This window comes from Dromiciops gliroides, chromosome 1, assembly GCF_019393635.1.
Source record: "Dromiciops gliroides isolate mDroGli1 chromosome 1, mDroGli1.pri, whole genome shotgun sequence".
Lineage (NCBI taxonomy): Eukaryota > Metazoa > Chordata > Mammalia > Microbiotheria > Microbiotheriidae > Dromiciops > Dromiciops gliroides.
The window spans coordinates 56,927,545-56,946,404 of NC_057861.1; the positions used below are offsets into that span (position 1 = coordinate 56,927,545).

The 18,860-nt window shown below is 49.3% G+C and overlaps 1 protein-coding gene across 6 annotated transcripts in view; it reads right to left on the bottom strand.

The window, feature by feature from the left end:
* ARHGAP45 (Rho GTPase activating protein 45) overlaps positions 1-18,429 on the bottom strand; it is a 49,247-nt gene extending 30,818 nt beyond the window's left edge. For all 6 annotated transcript variants that reach the window (XM_043979120.1, XM_043979119.1, XM_043979118.1 and 3 more), the window contains exons 1-2: positions 18,147-18,429; positions 10,928-11,246 (exon numbers count right to left, since the gene is read on the bottom strand). In XM_043979120.1, the coding sequence (XP_043835055.1) occupies positions 10,928-11,246; positions 18,147-18,239 (412 nt within the window). In that variant the 5' untranslated portion in view covers positions 18,240-18,429. The remainder of the gene's footprint in view (positions 1-10,927; positions 11,247-18,146) is intronic.
* Positions 18,430-18,860: the final 431 nt, after the last annotated feature.

Genomic DNA, 18,860 nt, shown 5'->3' on the forward strand with positions numbered 1-18,860 from the left:
AACCCTTATTGAAACAGTAATTAACAAATTTTGGGGGGGCAGGGCAATGAGGGTTAAGTGACTTGCCCAGGGTCACCACTCTAGGCCTCCAACTCCCCACCTCCCCAGCTACTGTCAAATGTCTGGGGCAAAATTTGAACTAAGGTCCTCCTGAATCCAGGGCCAGTATTTTATCCACTGTGCCACCTAGTTGCCCCTGGAACTCATTACCTTCTAAGGAAACCCATTCAACTTTTGGACAGTTCTAATTCTTGAAACAAATATTCCTTTATTTGAGCCAAAACTTTTCTTCTAAGCAGCTCTCTCCCCTCCCGAACCTTCCCCCCAATGCCAACTCTTCTGCCTTCTGGGGTCAAAGTGAATCTAATTCCTCTTCCATAGGACAACCCTTCAAATCCAGGGGATCCCAAAAGTTTTAATAAGCTTTAAACTTCACAAAGACTTTTGGGACACCTTGTATTTGAACACTCCTCGAAATGAGTCTTCTTTAGAGTTTTTACAACAGATCATCTGGAATATAGTTAAATAACCCCCACCAACCCAGTCACCACTGGAAGTCATTCCAAAAAAATGTGTTGCCTAGAACAGAACACACACTATCCAGATGTGATATGACAAGGACATCGGGTATCAGAATTACTTCGTATCTGTCTTAATATCATATTTTCTTCATGCAACCTAAGACGGAATTAACCTTTTTGGACACTAACAGGGAGTCAGTCACACTGTTGACTCATCTTGACCCTTAGATCTTTTATTTATTTTTTTTTGGGGGTGAGGCAATTGGGGTTAAGTGACTTGCCCAGGGTCACATAGCTAGTAAATTTCAAGTGTCTGAGGCTGTATTTGAACTGAGGTCCTCCTGAATCCAGGGCTGGTGCTCTATCGACAGTGCCACCTAGCTTCCCCCCCCCTTTTTTTTAATTCCTCCCACATCTTTTACTTGTGCCATTGAGTTTTTTGAACCCATATCCAAAAAAGGAAGATTTCACATTTATCCCTAATAAACTTCTTCTGAGGTTCAACCCACCAATCCTTTTTGGACCTGGGTTGTGTTATCTATCCCTCCAAACTTTGTGTCATCTACAAATTAAATAAGCATTCATTTGAGTCATCGACAAAAAGTTAAGTTAGAAGAGGGCTGGAGACCTCTGGGGATACTCCACTAGAATTTTCCTTACAAAATGGCATCAGTTAGTGCCAAAGCCACCTAATTATACTATCACTCAGCACACGTCTCTATCTTATCCACAAAGATGTGAAAGACGCCTCCCCAGATCACACAATCACAATGAGAAGAAAGTCTTCCAATCTAACCTTTGCCTCCCTGACCAGAAATCCTTTCTACAATTTCTCCAACAAGTGGGGAAGGAGAATTCCTTCTAAGGACAGCCAATTCTGAGCTTCATTAGCTCAGACTTTTGGCAAGTTTTTCTTTGAACAGACCCTAAATCTTCCCTATCTGCAACTATGACCTGTGTTCTGGCTGCTGTTTCCATCTAAATTAGTCCTTTGGAGCCAAGGAGACCAAGTACAATCCCTTCCCACTGGACATGTCATATTTTCTAAAGTCCCCATCAGCTTTATTATTTAATGCTCTAAGGTCCCTGTCAGCTCTGACATCCTATGGCCTATGCTTCCCTAAAGCTATGACATTTTATGGGTCAAAGTTCTTCCCAGCTCTGTTATCTGTTCTAAGGTCTCTCCCACCTCTGATGTTGTATTCTTCGTTCTAAGGTCCTTCCAGCTCCAATATTGTTTTACTGGCCCTCCAAGCTGACATTATGTGTTTTTGTTTTGTTTTGTTTTTGAGGGGCAATGAGGGTTAAATGACTTGCCCAGGGTCACACAGCTTGTAAAGTGTCAAATGTCTGAGGTCATATTTGAACTCAGGTCCTGCTGAATCCAGGGTCAGTGCTTTATCTACTCTACCACCTAGCTGCCCCCTATGAAATTATGTTTGGGTTTGTTTTTTTTTAATGATATAACAGAGGATTGTAGATTTTTAAATTATTTCTTTTTTTTTTTTTTGGGGGGGGTAGGGCAATGAGGCTTAAGTGACTTGCCCAGGGTCACACAGCTAGTGTCAAGTGTCTGAAACCGGATTTGAACTCAGGTCCTCCTGAATCCAGGGTTGGTGCTCTATCCACTATGCCACCTAACTGCCCCAACATTATGTTTTAAAGTCCCTCCAACTCAGATATTCTATGTTCTAAGGTCAGCATGGCCTAGTGGCTAGGACTCTGGACTTGGAATCTAGACCTAGTTTTAAATCCTGCCTCGAGGCCCTTAGTCCGTGTGTGACAATGGATAAACCAATTAACCTCTGGGTGCCTCAGTTTCCTGATCTGTAAAATGAGGGGGGCGGTTGTGGATTCTACCCGTTCTAAATGAGATCCCTCCATCTTGTGATCATAGTCCTTTCTAGCAGCAATCCCCAAATCTAAGGTGAAATTTAAGCTCCATTTTTTAAGGAAATACTGCATAGGAAGAGCTAAATAAATCGGGGGTCGATGAAAGAAACAATTATTATGTGCCCTAAGGAATGCTGAAAAGAGACAATTTCAGAGAAGGCTGAGTGATATCAACCAGTGAAGTGAGCACTAACAGAAGAGCAGTTTACACAAGGACGAGGACACCGTAAAGAAAAACAACTTGGACAGCCTTAAGAACCCTGGCGGGAGGATGGAAAGGAAGCTTATTACCCATCTCCTAACAAAGAGGTGATGGATTCAAGGGGCCTAGAGTCCATTGTGTGATTTGACTATTGCCAGGACCCCCCCCCCCCCGGCTTCTTTTGTTTTTATTTTTTTGTTAATGGGGAGGAGGAAGGGAGAAAGGGTTAGAAACAGAGATGCAAAAGAGGGGAGGTGCACTGAAACCTTTTAACGGAGTGAAAGAGAAGTTCAGAAGGAAACTCAGACAAAGTTTTGAAAGTAATGCTCGGAATTTATTTTTTAAAAGCCAAACGGAGACTTAGGATTCCATATACAATCCTCTGTGTTGTGTAAATGGAAATGCCCTTTTTGGGGGGGGGGGCGGTTGGAGTTAAGATCAGAATTTTTAACATGTTGTAGGTCCCGCCCAGTCCTGCCATCCTCCGATCTCGGACCTAAGCTTCTATATTCTAAGGATCGGACACCCTATAAAAAAAACTCAGTGCTCGCTTCTAGGGTGCTTCCAGCCCTGGCATCCCGGGTTCTCTGTTCCAAGGTCCCTGCGAGCTGGCAGCACACATTCTGGGCTCTGAGCCCCCTCCCGGAGGGGAGCGGGCACCCCAACACACCTGGCCCCGACCCCACGTCCGCCCCGAGCCAGGTGGAGGGCGGGACCCCCCGCCCAGGAGCGGACCGGGAAGGAGGAAGGGCGCCGGCGCTCGAGGAGGGCAGTAGCCCCTCGCCTCCCGCCCCCCGCCCCCCAGCCCTCTCACCTGGTGGACCCAGGTCCACGGGACAGCCGAGCCGGCCCCCCTCCAGCTGGGGATGCAGGCGGCCGCACACGCACATGGCCACGGCCGGCCGGGGATCACTGGCCCTCGCCCACGAAGGGAGAAGGCGGGGAGGAGGTTTGAGCAGCCCTAGAACTAGCGCGGTCCCGGATGCCCAACCAGCTCACGTAGGGGTAGGGGCAGGGGCGGGACAGCAAACAGCCACACCCTCGCCCCTCCCCACAGGTGACCCAGGTCTGGGGGGCGGGGAGGGCACGGGGAAACATGGGAGGGGAGAAAGGGGGCGTCGGGTAGCGGGGGTGTGCGGCGGCTCTCCAAGCGCCTGAGCAAAACTCCCTCCCTGGCCCAAATCCGCCGGGTTCGGGGTCCCACCGCCACCAAATCAGATCGAGTGGACTTACGCCCCCCTCCACAACCCCAATGGACTCGTCCTCTCGCCCCCCCACTCCGCCCCGCCCACATTCCAACCACAGCAAGGGGAGGACTGGGGGTGGGGGGAGAAGCCCCTGGCCAGTGGGGGAGGGGAAACAGATGAAACAGTTTTCTGTTTCCCATTTGGGAGAGAACTCTGGGTGGGCTAGTCCAGCCCCATATTTTACAGATGAGGAAACTAAGGTCCTTTGAGGGGAAATGACTTGCCCGGGGTCACACAGCTACCCCTTTGCTAGGTAGCCTGGAGGGCCAAGGTTGGAGTCGGTTTGCACCCGTGTGACCTTTGATAAATCATTTAACTTACCAGGACCTCAGTTGCCTCATTTGCATCTAGCATCATAGCTCCAGAGCTGGTGGAATCATCCTCATCCTCTTAACAATGGCTAGAGGATTTATATAGCACTTTACAAATATTATGCCATTTTATCCTCACACCAACCCTGGGACGAAGGTGCAGTAATCATCCCCACTTTACAGATGAGAAAACTGAGGCTGATGGTCTAGGATCACACAGAGGCCAATCCAGCCCAACCACCTTATTATATATCACAGAGGTTGTAAGGGTCCAGGAGGTTTGGACCAGATAGCCACATCCCCAATCCAACTCCACCCCTCTGAGCCCCTCTTCCCCTCCCCTTTGCCTTGGGTACAACCTTCCTTCCCAGGGGAGAGTGTATGAGGTCAACAGAATTTAGAGCATGTAAAGACCTTGGAGATTGTCTAACCCAGAAAAAGGAAGTCACTAGCCTCTGGTCACAGGAGAAAGAGTTCAAGACAGAACCTCCCTCCTCAAAGTCTTTTCACTTACGTCACAAAGATTTGTGGGTTTGTCTTTCTTCCCATTACCTTGGACACATTCTTGAGAGCAAAATCTGAATCTGTTTATCCTCAGTCCCTAGTCCAGGACTTCCTCACACACAGTAATGATATTAATAATAGTAACAGCTAACATTTATGTAGCATTTACTATGTTCTAAGCACTTTGAGATTATCTCTGGATCCTCACAACAATCCTGGGAGGGAGGTGCTATTATTACCTCGATTTTGTACAGAGGGGTAAACCGAGGCAAACAAGGGTGAATAAGACTTGCCCAGCATCACCTAGCTAATGGTGCAAGATTTGAACTCAGGACTTTCTGACTCCAGGCCCAGCTTTTTTTTTTCCTACCTTCTGGACTACCTAGTCAAATCTTGTTGAATGGAATTGATCTTGTTTTAATGATCAAATTGATAAACCTTTGCAAAAGCAGGTAAGCTCACCAGCCTCTAGAAGAAAGCTGAAATTAGTCCTGGGGAGGTATTTTCAGTTTGGTCTGTTGGTGAATTTTTGGTGTGGTGAGGGTTGTTGTTTGCAGAGGTAGAGGGCAGGTGGCTTATCTGTGATCATAAAAATCCTCCTTGTACTTCCAGATGCCTCTTCCCCTTTTCAGAGAGGACAGAGATCTCCAAAGCTATCAAAGGAGCCCAGGCTCTGGCTAGGATTCTTAAGCCACAAGAGCTTTGTTTCCGGACCTGGGGACAGACTGCCTATCTGTCTTTCCTTGACCAAAGGAACTGAGCCAGAGCTTTATCTCCAAGGGGGATTGTCACCAAATAAAGAATAGTTTTCCCCCTAGGGAAATGAAGCTGGGGAAGGATTCCTCTGTTTGTCTCTAATCAATTCCACAAATATTTACTATGTGCAATGACAGGTTCTAGGCCCACCAGACTTAGACCTCAACCCCTGGACTTCCCTGGGACACTCAAACCCAGTTGCAAAGGGGGAGTACCCTGCCCTGCTGACAAGGGGCAGGGGACAGTGAAAGGCAAGGCAGGGGGTAGGAGACTTCTGTTTCTATGCATCCTGGCTAGGTATCCATGGACAAATGCTTTCATTTCTCCCACCCTCACTTTTCTCATCTGTAAAATGGGAACAATAATTCCTGCCCTGCAGAGCAGAAGTGTTAACGAGATCAAGATAGACACTATATAAATTCCCCTTACTCAGGTGTTAGAATGAGAAGGAAACATAAAGCATAGAGCAGCAGAGCTAGAAAGAACCGTAGAATATAGAATTTCAGAGACAGAAGGGACCTTGGAACATAGAACTTGGAAAGTTTGATGGGGGAAGGACTCTAGAATATAATAACTGAAAAGGAACCCCAGGACCTTGGAACAGAGAATGTCAGAGCTGGAAGGGACCTTAGGGTAGACACCTGTGCCAACTAGGTGAAGAATTATAGCTAGCTAAAAAAGGCTTGTAGACCCTAGTTCAAATCCAGCCTCAAACAATTACTAGCTGTGGCAAGTCGCTTGACTCCTCTCAGCCTCAGTTTCCTCATTTGTAAAATGGGGATAATAATAGCACCTACCTCCCAGAGTGAGTAATATGGATAAAATGAATGCTAGCTGTTGCTGCTGCTGCTACTACTACTACTACTACTACTACTTCTACTACTGCTCCTGCTACTTCATCTACTTCTTCTTCTTCTTCTTCTACTACTACTACTACTACTACTACTGCTCCTGCATCTACTTCTTCTACTACTACTACTACTACTACTTCTACTACTGCTCCTGCTACTTCATCTACTTCTTCTTCTACTACTACTACTACTACTACTGCTCCTGCATCTACTTCTTCTTCTTCTACTACTACTACTACTACTGCTGCTGCTGCTGCTCCTGCTAATTCATCTACTTCTTCTTCTTCTACTACTACTACTTCTACTACTGCTCCTGCTACTTCATCTACTTCTTCTTCTACTACTACTACTTCTACTTCTCCTGCTACTTCATATACTTCTTCTTCACTACTACTACTACTGCTGCTGCTACTCCATCTACTACTATTACTACTGGTGCTGCTGCTGCTGCTACTACTACTTCTACTGCTGCTACTTCATCTACTACTACTACTGCTACTTCATCTACTACTACTACTGCTGCTGCTGCTGCTACTACTACTACTGCTGCTACTACTACTACTATAGCTGCTGCTACTACTACTACTTCTACTGCACCTACCTCCCAGAGTGGTAATATGGATAAAATGAATGCTAGCTGTTGCTGCTGCTGCTACTATTACTTCTACTACTGCTGCTGCTACTTCATCTACTTCTTCTTCTAGTACTACTACTACTGCTGCTGCTGCTACTTCATCTATTACAATTACTACTGGTGCTGCTGCTGCTTCTTCATCTACTACTAATACTGCTACTTCCTTTTCTACTACTACTACTGCTGCTACTTCATCTTCTTCTACTACTACTTCTACTACTGCTGCTGCTACTACTACCACCACCACCACCACTACCACCACCACCATTATTACCATTATTATCATTGGGTTGGGCAGCTATGTGGCACAGTGGACAAAGCACTAGTACCAGAGTCACGAGGACCTGAGTTCAAATCTAGCCTCAGACAGCTGTGTGACCCTGTGCAAGTCACTAACCCTGTTTGCCTCAGTTTTTCATCTGTAAAATGAGCTGGAAAAACCACTCAGTATCTTTTCCAAGAAAACCCTAAATAGGGTCACAGAGAGTTGGACTGAAATGATTCAACAACAACATATGCAAGATCATCAGATTACTTTGAGGACCAAATCAAGTAACATCTCTAAAGTACTTCAAACCTTAAAGAGCTATATATAATTTTTTTTTTCCAGGGCAATGAGGGTTAAGTGACTTGCCCAGGGTCACACAGCTAGTTAAATGTCAAGTGTCTGAAGCTGGATTTGAACTCAGGTCCTCCTGAATCCAAGGCCAGTGATTTATCCACTGTGCCACCTAGCTGCCCCTATATATAAAATTGTTATTAAAATGGACTAGGGAGCAGTCAGGTGGCACAGTGGCTAGAACACTAGCCCTGGAGTCAGGAGGACATGACTACAAATCCGTCCCCAGACACTTACTAGCTGTGAGGCCTGAGCAAGTCACTTAACTCCAATTGTCTCCCCACCCCCCCCAAAAAAAAAGGCACAGGACTAGAAGGAGCCTGAAATAACAGAATGTAGGCCCTGGGAGGGACCAAAAAGCTCATTCAGTCCGTTTTGTGTGGATGGAGGGCTTGATGGAAGGACTCTTCCCACCAAACCACGCCTGCCTTAGGGAGCCAGAGAAGGTACCAGTCCGGTTGGATCCTCCTCCCTTCGTGCCCCTGCCCCCAGCCCACCCCAAGCTGTTAGACCATAGATGCAGAAGGTTATCAGAGCCCAGGCTGAGGAGGGGTGGAGATTGCTGTGGGTGATTTTGCAATGACTCAGGGGGAATTCAGGGCCACTGAAACCTAAAGAAGGAAGAGGAGGGTAGAGGACTCGCTCACGTGAGGAAGGACAGGAAGAAAGTCCATTAGCCTGAGGCAGGAAATAACAATAGATTCCATTAAGAGGCTCTACATCCTCCCTTGGGAACACCCAGGGAAGACACTCACACAGTGGAAAGAACAGGATTGCTGCTGCACCAGGGCTTCAGTGCCCAGCTCAGCCACCAACCCAGTGAGAGATCTTGCACAAGTCCCTTTCCCACTGCGGCCTCAGTTTTCCCACCTTGAAAATGGGCTCTCTCGCTCCTTCCCCACCCACTGCCCAACAACAAACTTGTAGAGTTTATAGGGGGAACTTGAGAAGAAAGGGCCATTGAGGCAAAAGGAAAGGGAGATCGGAAAGTCTCCCTAGGCAATTATTTCTTCTGATATCTACCCCATTAACCCCCCACCCCCAACCCTGAGAGCTGGGATACAAGCTCCAGGATCCTTTTCCTCCTAGGAAAAGTCCAGGTTGGGAGGAGATCTGTGTATGGGAACCCGAGGACCTTCTCCCTAGTTCCTTTTCATCCTTCCCTCAAGGGCCACAAGGTGGGGTTAAGCAATCAGAATGGGGGGGGAGCCGGAGGAGGAGGCTCCCAAGCTCCTTGGAGTCTAAGGGCTTCCCTTCCAGTCAGAAGGTAACACACTGGCATTATAATCAGCAACAACACTCATCTCTCCAAAATAGAGGCTTCCTCTTTTCTATCATAAACATCAGCCGAAGAGGGCCCTTAGAACCTGGAATGTAAGAACTGGAATGGATCTTAAAACAAAGAGTGTCAGAACTGGGAGGGCCCTTAGAAGATGTAATGACACAGCTGGGAGGGCCCTTAGAACAGAGGATGTCAGATCTAGGAGGGCCCTTGGAATAGAAACTGTCAGCTGGGAAGGGCTCTTAGAACACAGGATGTCAGAGCTGGGAGGGCCTTTAGAACACAGGATGTCAGAGCTGGGAGGGCCTTTAGAACACAGGAGGTCAGAGCTGGGAGGACCCTTAGAACAGAGGATGTCAGAACTGGGAGGGCCTTTAGAACACAGGATGTCAGAGCTGAGAGGGTCTTTAGAACCCAGGATATCAGAGCTGGGAGGACCCTTAGAACCCAGGATGTCAGAGTTGGGAGAACTCAGAGAGATTGTGGAGTCTAACTTTTCCGGGTCACGCATCAGGTTCATGGCAAAGCTGGGAGTAGAACCAGGGCTCTTACCTCCTAGTCTGTGCTGTGGAGGCCTCACAAGGGGTGAGCAGAGGCTTTGTTCCCTTTAGGAGACAAGTCCCCTTCACCTTGGATAAGAACGCTTCCCTGCTTCCTTTATCTCCTCTAGGCCAGGCATCCCCTTAAAGGACCATTGTGGAGCTGTGGTCCCCAACACGGACTCCCTTAGTCATCTCTTCCCCTCCCCCTTCAGCGTAGAGGCCCAGCTCTCTCTCTAGCCACTGGGGCACTTGGGGCAGGGACCTGGCAGCCTTGGGAGCATTTATCTTGGTGCCCCTGGCCCAGCCCTACCCGCTGACAGCTCAGAGGCCCTGATGGGTAAACAGGAAGACAGGCAGATGAAAATAACTCTGGGGCAGGAAGCTCACTTATCCTGGCCCCAGGGACGGGGAGCCAGTGCTCAAAGCTAAGCCTCACCCAACACTTCCCCACGTGGACCTTCCAGTGACAGAATGGGGAGGTCACACTAGCTCCTCACTCACTGGGGCTACATACCTTTCCAGGAACACCTGGGAGTCAGTTCTGATGTAATAGAAATAATCCTCAACAGTTAGTCCAGGCCAATGGATGGCAAAGTTGGGAGTGGGACAGAGAATGCCATACCATGGATTGTTAAAGCCAGAGAGGCCATAGAACATGGAATGCCAGAACCGGGATAGACCTTAGAACATGGAATATTAGAGTTGGGATTAGCCTTAGAACATGGAATAAATATTAGAGCTGGGACACAACTTAGAACATGGAATATCAGAGTTGGGTAGGGAGGGGAAGAGTGGTTTTCTGACACAGATATAGAGCCAACAGGGTCTTTAGGACCCAGAACGTCCTAGCTGGGAGGACCCTTAGAACACAGGCAATCAGACCTGGAAGGAGTCTTCGAGGCTCTTCTAACTTAGTCACCTCATTTAATAGAGGCCAGATGAAGGCCAGAGTGTGGCATGGAGCTGCTGAAGTGATCATGGGACATTAGTGGCCTCATCTCCTTGACTTCTGTGCCCCCACTGCCTAACCTTGATGGAGAAGTGCCTGGAGGCTTATGCCAAGGCTGTGCCCAACCTACAGAAAGCATGGCCTTGACCTCAACCTGGGCTGGATCAGACACCCCTTTCAAGCCCCACCCCAGGCAGGACCTAGTCACGGTCACAGCCGGGCCATGGCTGCCTCCAGGATCAAGGCCAGGCCATCATGGAATGGGCCCGTGACCCCACTTCAGGATGACATATTGATCCCAAATCATGAGATTTAGAGCTGGGAAGGGTCTTTGGAGACAACCTAGGCCAATCACTTCCCTTGATGATGATGACACTGAGACCCGATCTATGTTCTAAAGTTCCTCCCAGTTGTGTGACCTTCTAGCTTCTTTCCCGGCGCTGATGTTCAGCAGTCACAGGGGTCACAAAATGTGAGCAGAGGAGCTAGAATGTAAGTAATGGGGGGCTTCTGATTTCCCCCAGCGTTGTCCTCAGTGATGCCAAGTTGGGGGGGGGCAGTTTGAGGGTGGGTGTTCCATGGGTCCATTGGGGCAGGAAGGGGAAGAGGCACTCACCCTCTCTCAGGATTGTGTCTTTGAGCTTCTCCAAGGCCTCTGCAAATCGGGCCACGTGGGCCAGCAGCTGGGAGATGTCCTCCACATCCATGAAGAGCCCATCGCTGCCTTCCATGGGGCTGTTGCTCATGGGGCTCTTATGACCCCTGCCCAGGGTCCAGGTGGCTGGGGCCGAGAGGGGGAAGCCTGCCGCGCTGGCATGGCGGCTGAGGCTAGTTGGGCGCTTGAGAGTACCCGAGCCCAACTTGGTCCCGCTGGGAGACGAGTCTGATCCAGTGGCATAAGACGACAGCTCTGTGGCATCCTTCCTGGGTAGCTCCTGGTAGGAGGAATGGGAGAAGGTGATGAGGACAGGGTGGCGCTGGGGCCCGTGACCAGAGCAAGGAGGCTCGGCTTCTAGTCCTCTTTCTGCCCTTAATCTGCTGTGTACCCTCTTTTCCTTTTTAAAAATTTTAATAAACATTTTATTTCAGGCTTTGAGTTCCATATTCTATCCCTCCCTTGGCCTCCCCCCTCCCTGATTCGGTAAGTAATCAGATATAGGTGTGATTCTGTAACGATTCTCCTTTCTGAGCCTTACTTTCCCCATCTGTAAAATGGTCGGGATGGGCTATTTGAGCTAGAAATCAAGAAAAGAGAAGCAGGCGGTGGTGGTCACAGAGAACCTACAGTTTCATCCAGAACAGGGCATGGCTGACTACCCTTATTGCAACAGGCAGACAAGGGAATGCTGTGAATACAATCTTATGAGGTTTTGTAGCAAAGAGCTTGGTAAGAGTATCCTACTATTCTTGTGGAGAAGATGGGAACTAGACAGTGATACAATTAGATATGGAGTGGATTAGACAGAGGCTATGACTTGGCAGGAGGTCTCCAGTGGAGTGCCGCAGAGATCTGTTTGCTTCTGGGCTGTTTGACAATTTTATCAGACTTGCATAGAGACATCAAAATTTTGCTTATCCCAGTGGCAGATAGCACAAAACTGAGGGGACAGGTGACATGCTGGACAACAGCCAGGATCCCAAAAGATCCTGACGGGCCAGAGTAGAGGTGAAGTTCAGTAGGAATAAATGTCAGGTCTTAACTCTGGGTTCAAAAATCAATTTTGGAAGTCTAAAATAGAGAGGCGGGGTTAAACAATCATTTGGGTTTTTTCCTTTTTTTTTTGTGGGGCAATGAAGGTTAAGTGACTTGCCCAGGGTCACATGGCTAGTAAGTGTCAAGTGTCTGAGGCCACATTTGAACTCAGGTCCTCTTGAATCCAGGGTTGGTGCTTTATCCACTGCACCACCTAGCTGCCCCAACAATCATTTGTTTAGGGATTTTAGTGGACAGCAAGTCATGCAGTGTCTTGTGTGGTGGTCAAAAAAAAAAAAAAAGTTAATACCTTCTAGGAGTAAAAAAGTGATAATTCCTCTGTAATCTGCCTTCATCCTGTCCAGCCCTGGTTGGCACAATTTTAAAAGACCATCAAGAGACAGTTTGGCATAGCAGATAGAGTGCTAGAATTAGAGTCGGGAAGATCTGAGTTTGAATCCCACATCAGACATTTACCAGATGTGTGACCTAGGACATGTTGTTTATTTCACATCCTCAGTTTCCTTATCTATGAAATTGGCAGCTAAGTGGTATAGTGGATACAGTGTTGGACCTGGAGTCAGGAAGACTAATCTTCCTGAGTTCAAATCTAGCCTCATACACTTACTAGCTGTGTAACCCTGAACAAGTCACTTTTCCCTGTTTGCCTCAGTTTCCTCATCTGTAAAGGGGACAAAAATAGCATCTCCAAACACCTCCACCCCTGGAAGGCCCTCCTCCCTCCTCATCTCTGCTCCTCAGAATCCTCACCTTCCTCAGGATTCTTTGATTTTTATTTTTTTCAGTCACGTGTGACTCTTCGTGACCCCATTTGGGGTTTTCTTGGCAAAGATACTGGAATGTTTTGCCCTTTCCCTCTCCAGCTCACTTTACAGATGAGGAAACGGAGGCCAACATAGTTTAAGTGACTTGTCCAGGGTCACACATCTCTTAGGTATCTGAGGCCAGATTTGAATTAAGGAAGATGAATCTTCCTGACTCCAGGCCCGGTGCTCTATCCACGGCACCCCGTAATTGTCCCCCAGCTCCTCTATGAGGCCTCCCCTGATCCCCCCCAGCTGAAGACAGTCACTTCCTCCTCCAATATTCCAAAATACCAGAATATTCTTCAGCCCTCACATCCGATCCGCTGCCATGTCCAATCATTCCTCCCCAACACCTCTCAGATCTGCCTCCTGTCCTCCTTCGAAGACCTTAGTCAATCATCTCAGAACTGCCTCCTGCTTTCAGTTTCTCCCCCCTCCCATGCAGCCTTCACACAAAAGCACTGTTATTATTCCTGCTATTATTGTTATTATTATTACAAGCTGGAGAGTGTCCAGAGGAAGGAGATGGGGCGGCCGGCTGAGATCGAGTCACAAGAGGGTTTACTGAAGGAACTGTGAATGTTTAGCCTGCAGAAATGAAGCCTTGAGAAGGAGGAGGAAGCGGAGGACAACAACTATCTTCACGTGTTCAGGACTGCTTTGTCCCAATGACTTTTTTTTTTTTGGGGGGTGAGGCAATTGGGGTTAAGTGACTTGTCCAGGGTCACACAGTAAGTGTTAAGTGTCTGAGGCTGGATTTGAACTCAGGTCCTCCTGACTCCAAGGCCCATGCTCTATCCACTACGCCACCTAGCTGCCCCTGATCCCAATGACTTTTGTACTTGATTCCTAGTGGCAGAAATAATGGGGAGGGGAGCAGGGAAAGAGGTTTAGGCTTGAGTTAAGGAAAACCTTCCTCACCACCAGAGCTGTCTTGAGGTGGAATGAGCTTCCTCAAGAGATAATGAGACAGGGCAGCTAGGTGACACAGTGGATAGAGCACTGGCCCTGAAGTCAGGAGGACCTGAGTTCAAATCCAGCCTCAGATACTTGATACTAGCTGTATGACCCTGGACAAGTCACTTAACCCTCACTGCCCCACCAAGGGGGAAAAAAAAGAGAGAGATAATGAGATCCCTCTTCAAGCAGACACTGGGAGGACACTTGTTTTTGGTGTGTGTGTGTGTGTTTTTCAAAGGCAATTGGGGTTAAGTGACTTGCTTAGGGTCACACAGCTAGAAAGTGTCTGAGGTCAGATTTGAACTCAGGTCTTCCTGACTCCTGGGCTGGTACTCCATCCTCCATGGCACCTAGCTGTCCCTGCCCCCAATGCTTTTCCAGTGTATTCTTTTGTGTTTGGTTGGACTAATGGCCTCCAAGAATGACTTCCCCCAGAATGTGCACATTCTGCCCTCTGCCCTCTGAGACCCCTCCCAACTCTGATGTGCTCCTTCCCACTGAGATGTTATGGGGTATCCCTGGGTTTACAGGTCAAAGGTAAGGGGGTGAGATTTGTTATGGGGTTCCCCCCACCACTTTCCAGGCCTCCCTCTATTACTCAATTTCCTCCTGCTTGGGGGCCCTTTCATAAGCAACTCAACAGAACCTCCAAACCACAGGGCAGGGCCGCTCAGCCTTCTCTTCCTGTTCTGAGGGGTGGGGTGGGGCTGCTTGCTTCAGCCTGGTCCCCACAGTCAGGAAGACAGGATGCCAGAATCACAAAGCTCAATTGGTGGAGGGGCCCCCAGAGAGCATCTAGCCCCACCTGTCTATGGGCAGGACTCCCTGCTACAATGTCCTATTCAGCCCCTGCTTAGGATGGGCAATTCACTCTCTAACCTCCTCCAGAAGAGTCTGAACACCCGGGTTCTTTTTTCCTCCTTCCCCAGAAGGCCAAGAAGCAGGTAGAAAATGGAGAGCAAAGCCCTTAAGTCAAAGCTCTGGGTGAATTAGAAGGGGCAGGAGGCAACCCTGGGGGAACCATTTTGTGCTAAGGGTGGGGAAAGACAGGGGCCCTTTCTTGCCTGGGGAGTCCAGGCCCACATTTCCAACCGCCCATGGGACCTCCCCACCTGCAGGACCTCTGTGGACTCAAACTCAAAAACAAGTCCCTAGGGGCAGCTAGGTGGCGCAGTGGATAGAGCACAGGCCCTGGAGTCAGGAGTACCTGAGTTCAAATCCGGCCTCAGACACTTAACACTTACTAGCTGTGTGACCCTGGGCAAGTCACTTAACCCCAACTGCCTCACTAAAAAAAAAAAAAACACAAGTCCCTAAATGAATGTCTCATCATTCCCCTAAAGCTATCCCTTCTTTCTCCGGAGGGCATCCCCATCTCCCCCAGGCACCCAGCCTCAGTCACCTCTGACTCTTCCCTCTTGCTCACCGTGCCCCCCCATCCAATCCATTCTTGCTCATCAGCATCTCAGATCTACCCCCTTCCATCTACCGCAGATGGTGGCAGATGGCCACCCCCTTAGTCAGTTTCTCCTCTCTCTAATACAGCCTTCACAGAGGACAAACAACAACAACAAAACCCTGAAAATCTTCCTGAAGCATTGACCATTCTACTCAGTGAACAGTGACTCCCTGTTTCCTCTGAGATGAAAAAATTCCTCAGCCTGGCATTCCAGGCCCTCCACAATCAGGCTCCCACCTACCTTTCTATTTAAAAACAAATAAACATTTTTTAACCTTTCTATTCTTTTTAAAAATTAAAAATTTTTTTTTTAATTTTATTACCTTTTTTTTAAAACCTTTCTAGTTCACATAACTTCAATGAACTGTACATTTTAGCCAATGTGGACAAGAATGCTACTCCCCTAATCCTGTGCTGCGTGAATTTGTTTCACAAAACACTGTGAGGCCTGAAATGCCCTCCCTCATTTCTGCTCTTCAGAACCTCTTGTCTTCCTCTAAGGCTCAGCCCAGGGGTCCGGCTCCTTTAGGAGACCTGCCCTGATCCCCCCAGCTGAAGGTATTCACTCCCTCCTCAAATATTCCTAAAGCACTTTGTCTGGATTTCTCCTGTGCTCGCATCATATTCTACCTCATGTTATACCAGAATATAAACTTCCCCCTTGAAGGATCGTGCTTTAAAACAACAATAAATTACATATAGTGGACACTTAGTCAATGTTAATATTGCTGTTTCCCTCTGACAAGAAGGAGAGTGATGCTAAGCCCACAGAATGTCTCCTTTTGCCCCCAGGAATCTGGATGTGAAAAGGAAGAGAGAGAAGGAGGAACTCCAGATCTGGGAGGCTCATATTTAGAGGGAGAAGGGATTTTAAAGATCATTTCATGATTTTATAGATGAAGAAACTTTGATCCGGAGAGAAAATGTCACTTTCCCAAGAGAACACTGGTGATATGTAGCAGGCAAAATTCAAACCCAGGTGCTCAGACCCCAAATCCAGTCCCCTTTCCACTACCAATACTGCCTCCCGGTTGGTGCCTGCCCAAAGATGGATGAAAGGGAGCAGGTGGGCAGGAAGCAGAGAATGGTGTCACCCAGCAGATGCCACCACCCAGGGCCTATACTGGGTTTGAATCTCAGCGTCACCCCTTTCTGTGGGACCTTGCACAAGACCTCTCTGGGTCTCAGTTTCCCATAAGGCAGTTGAATGATTTCTAAGGCCCATTCCTGGTGTGATGTTCTAGGACCCTGAGAACTCCATAGATACTCCCTATAAGTCATTCAATCAATCTAGCATTTGTTAAGCATTTGCTATATGCCAGGTGCTGTGTTAAGTGCATCATTCCCAGACAGCTCTGAGTCTCCCTCATCACATCCATCAAAGATTGGGAGATTCTTGCCAGAGATAATGATTTTGGGGGCAAGAAACTGAAAAGCTATGGGGCACTGGTGGCGTTTTTCCATCCCTACTGTCCATTGAAGCCAACGAATATAGGGAAGAAAGACTGACTTGGGAACTGAGCCCAGGGCTAAGGAGTTGGTGTCTGAGAGTATGTGATCCTGGGCAAGAGTCCCTAACCTCCCTGGGACTCAGTTTCCTCATCTGTAAAATGAGAGTAGGGGGAGTCAATGACCTCCAAGGGGATAAGACACAAACACAAATAACTTTAATAATCCAGTTGCCCATGAATGGTAAGGGCACTAGAGAGGCTGGGGGGGGGGGCAGGGTGTCAGGAAGGGAGCACTTGAATTAGGTTTTAAGGGGTAAAGAGGAGGAGGAAGGAAGGACATTCTTTAAGGCATGGCCGTTGTCCACCATCTCCCCACTTGCCCCCCATCCCTACCACAGACTCACTCTCTCCCCAGAGAACCCTCCATATCCCAGAGTCTTCCCAAGATGGCCCCCAATGACCCTTGGGGAGAAGCCGTTGCTTCCTGGAGTGGGCCTGAGTTCACAAGAAAACCACCCAGCCCTTAGGGGGACGGGCAGGTGTCCAGCTCAAACAGGGGGATCAGAGGGGAACTGACCGTGGGTCCTACCCCCACCCCTCTGCTCAACCAGGCTTGGGAAGCCAACTTCCCCCTTTCCCTCCCGCCACTCAGTGCCCTGGCCAGGCCTACCTTCAACCGCACGCGGGGGTCTCTGCTGAGAGACTCAGCCCCCTTTAGAGCAACTGAGTAGGGACTGTAGGTCTGCTTGGTCCCCAGCCGTCGGCTTAACATTCCCCTGACCTCCAGTGCCCCTAGGGTGGGACACAGGGTAGGCGGGGAAGCCCCACCTAGAGAGCTTCTTGGGCGCTGCTTCATGGGGGTGGGGGAGGACCCAGGGCAGGGGCAGGGAAGGGGGGGCCGACTATGGGCGTGACCACTGCTGATGAAGCCCAGTGCATCTCCAGGGAGCAAGCCCCCCACTCCTGCCCTGAGACACCAGGGACTCCACTTAGGCTAACCCAAACCAGCCTCAATTTGGAGACCCACCCAAATCTCAAGGGGAAAAGTGGGGGGAATCAAAGAATTGGGGAAATACTAGGCCCCAAGACCCCCAATTCCCTCCAGCTTGGAGACCCTTCCTTATCTAGCTTTGAGGGTTCATTTCCTGACCCAGCCACCCTAAGTAGTTAGCGCCTCTCATCTCTGGCCCTTCCCCCTTTTTCCGCCCGCCCCAGAGAATAAGCTGAGGTTTGGGGTTCAGATCTTTGGCCTTTTAGGACGGCTAAGCAAGGCAATTGCCCCCCCTGGATCTCAGTTTCCTTGTCTTAGAATGAGTGGGGTGGGATTAGCTGATGTCTAAGGGTCTTCTCTAGCTCTGAGTGTCAGGAGCCTCAGGTCAGGTCTCAGCCCCAGCCCAGGGCCTGCCCAGCCTCCTCCCCCTACCCACCAGGCCAGGACCACTCACCGAGGGGGCCTGGGGGCTGGGGCTTCCTGCCCGGCTCTTTTTGGAAATGGATGGGGTTTTCATCAGCTCCCTCTTCTTCCTGGAGAACATCATGTGTCTGCCTCCTGGGCTGGGAGTGGGGGGAGCAAAGGGGCTGAGCTGAGAGCCGGCCACCCTCCAGAGGGGGGTACGGGGACGAGGGGGCCCAGGTGGCTGCCCAGCTCAGAACCCTGCAGGGGGGCTCCCAGATCCCCAGCCCTCCCTCTCAGTTCCTCAGTCCTGACGTCTGGCGGCCGATGGGACCACATTGGCTCTCCCCCCTCCACCTCCAAGCTGTCAGAGCCAGGGCCATGTGACAGGGGCCCCGCCACTCATTGGTGTTGGCCCCGTGGTCTCCCCCCCCAACAGGAAAAGGAGCGGAAGGCAAAATACACACCCACAAAAAACACTCCACCGAGCTAATTTTCCTCCCCCCTCGGCACTCTCCTCTCCACAGGCCTGACCTGGGAACCCTCTCCTGGGCTCCCGGGCCCCCTTCCCTGAAAGTTTGGAAGTGTGGAGGACCCCGAGGTGCAGCCCCTCTGGGATCTGAGGGGAGGGCATGCAGTATGTCCCAGGACCTCAACACACACACACACACACACACACACACACACGCACAGCCCTCTCATGGAAAAAATCTTGGAATCAGGAGACATCCAAGTTTGAATCGAAGAATTGTGCTTAACTTAGCCT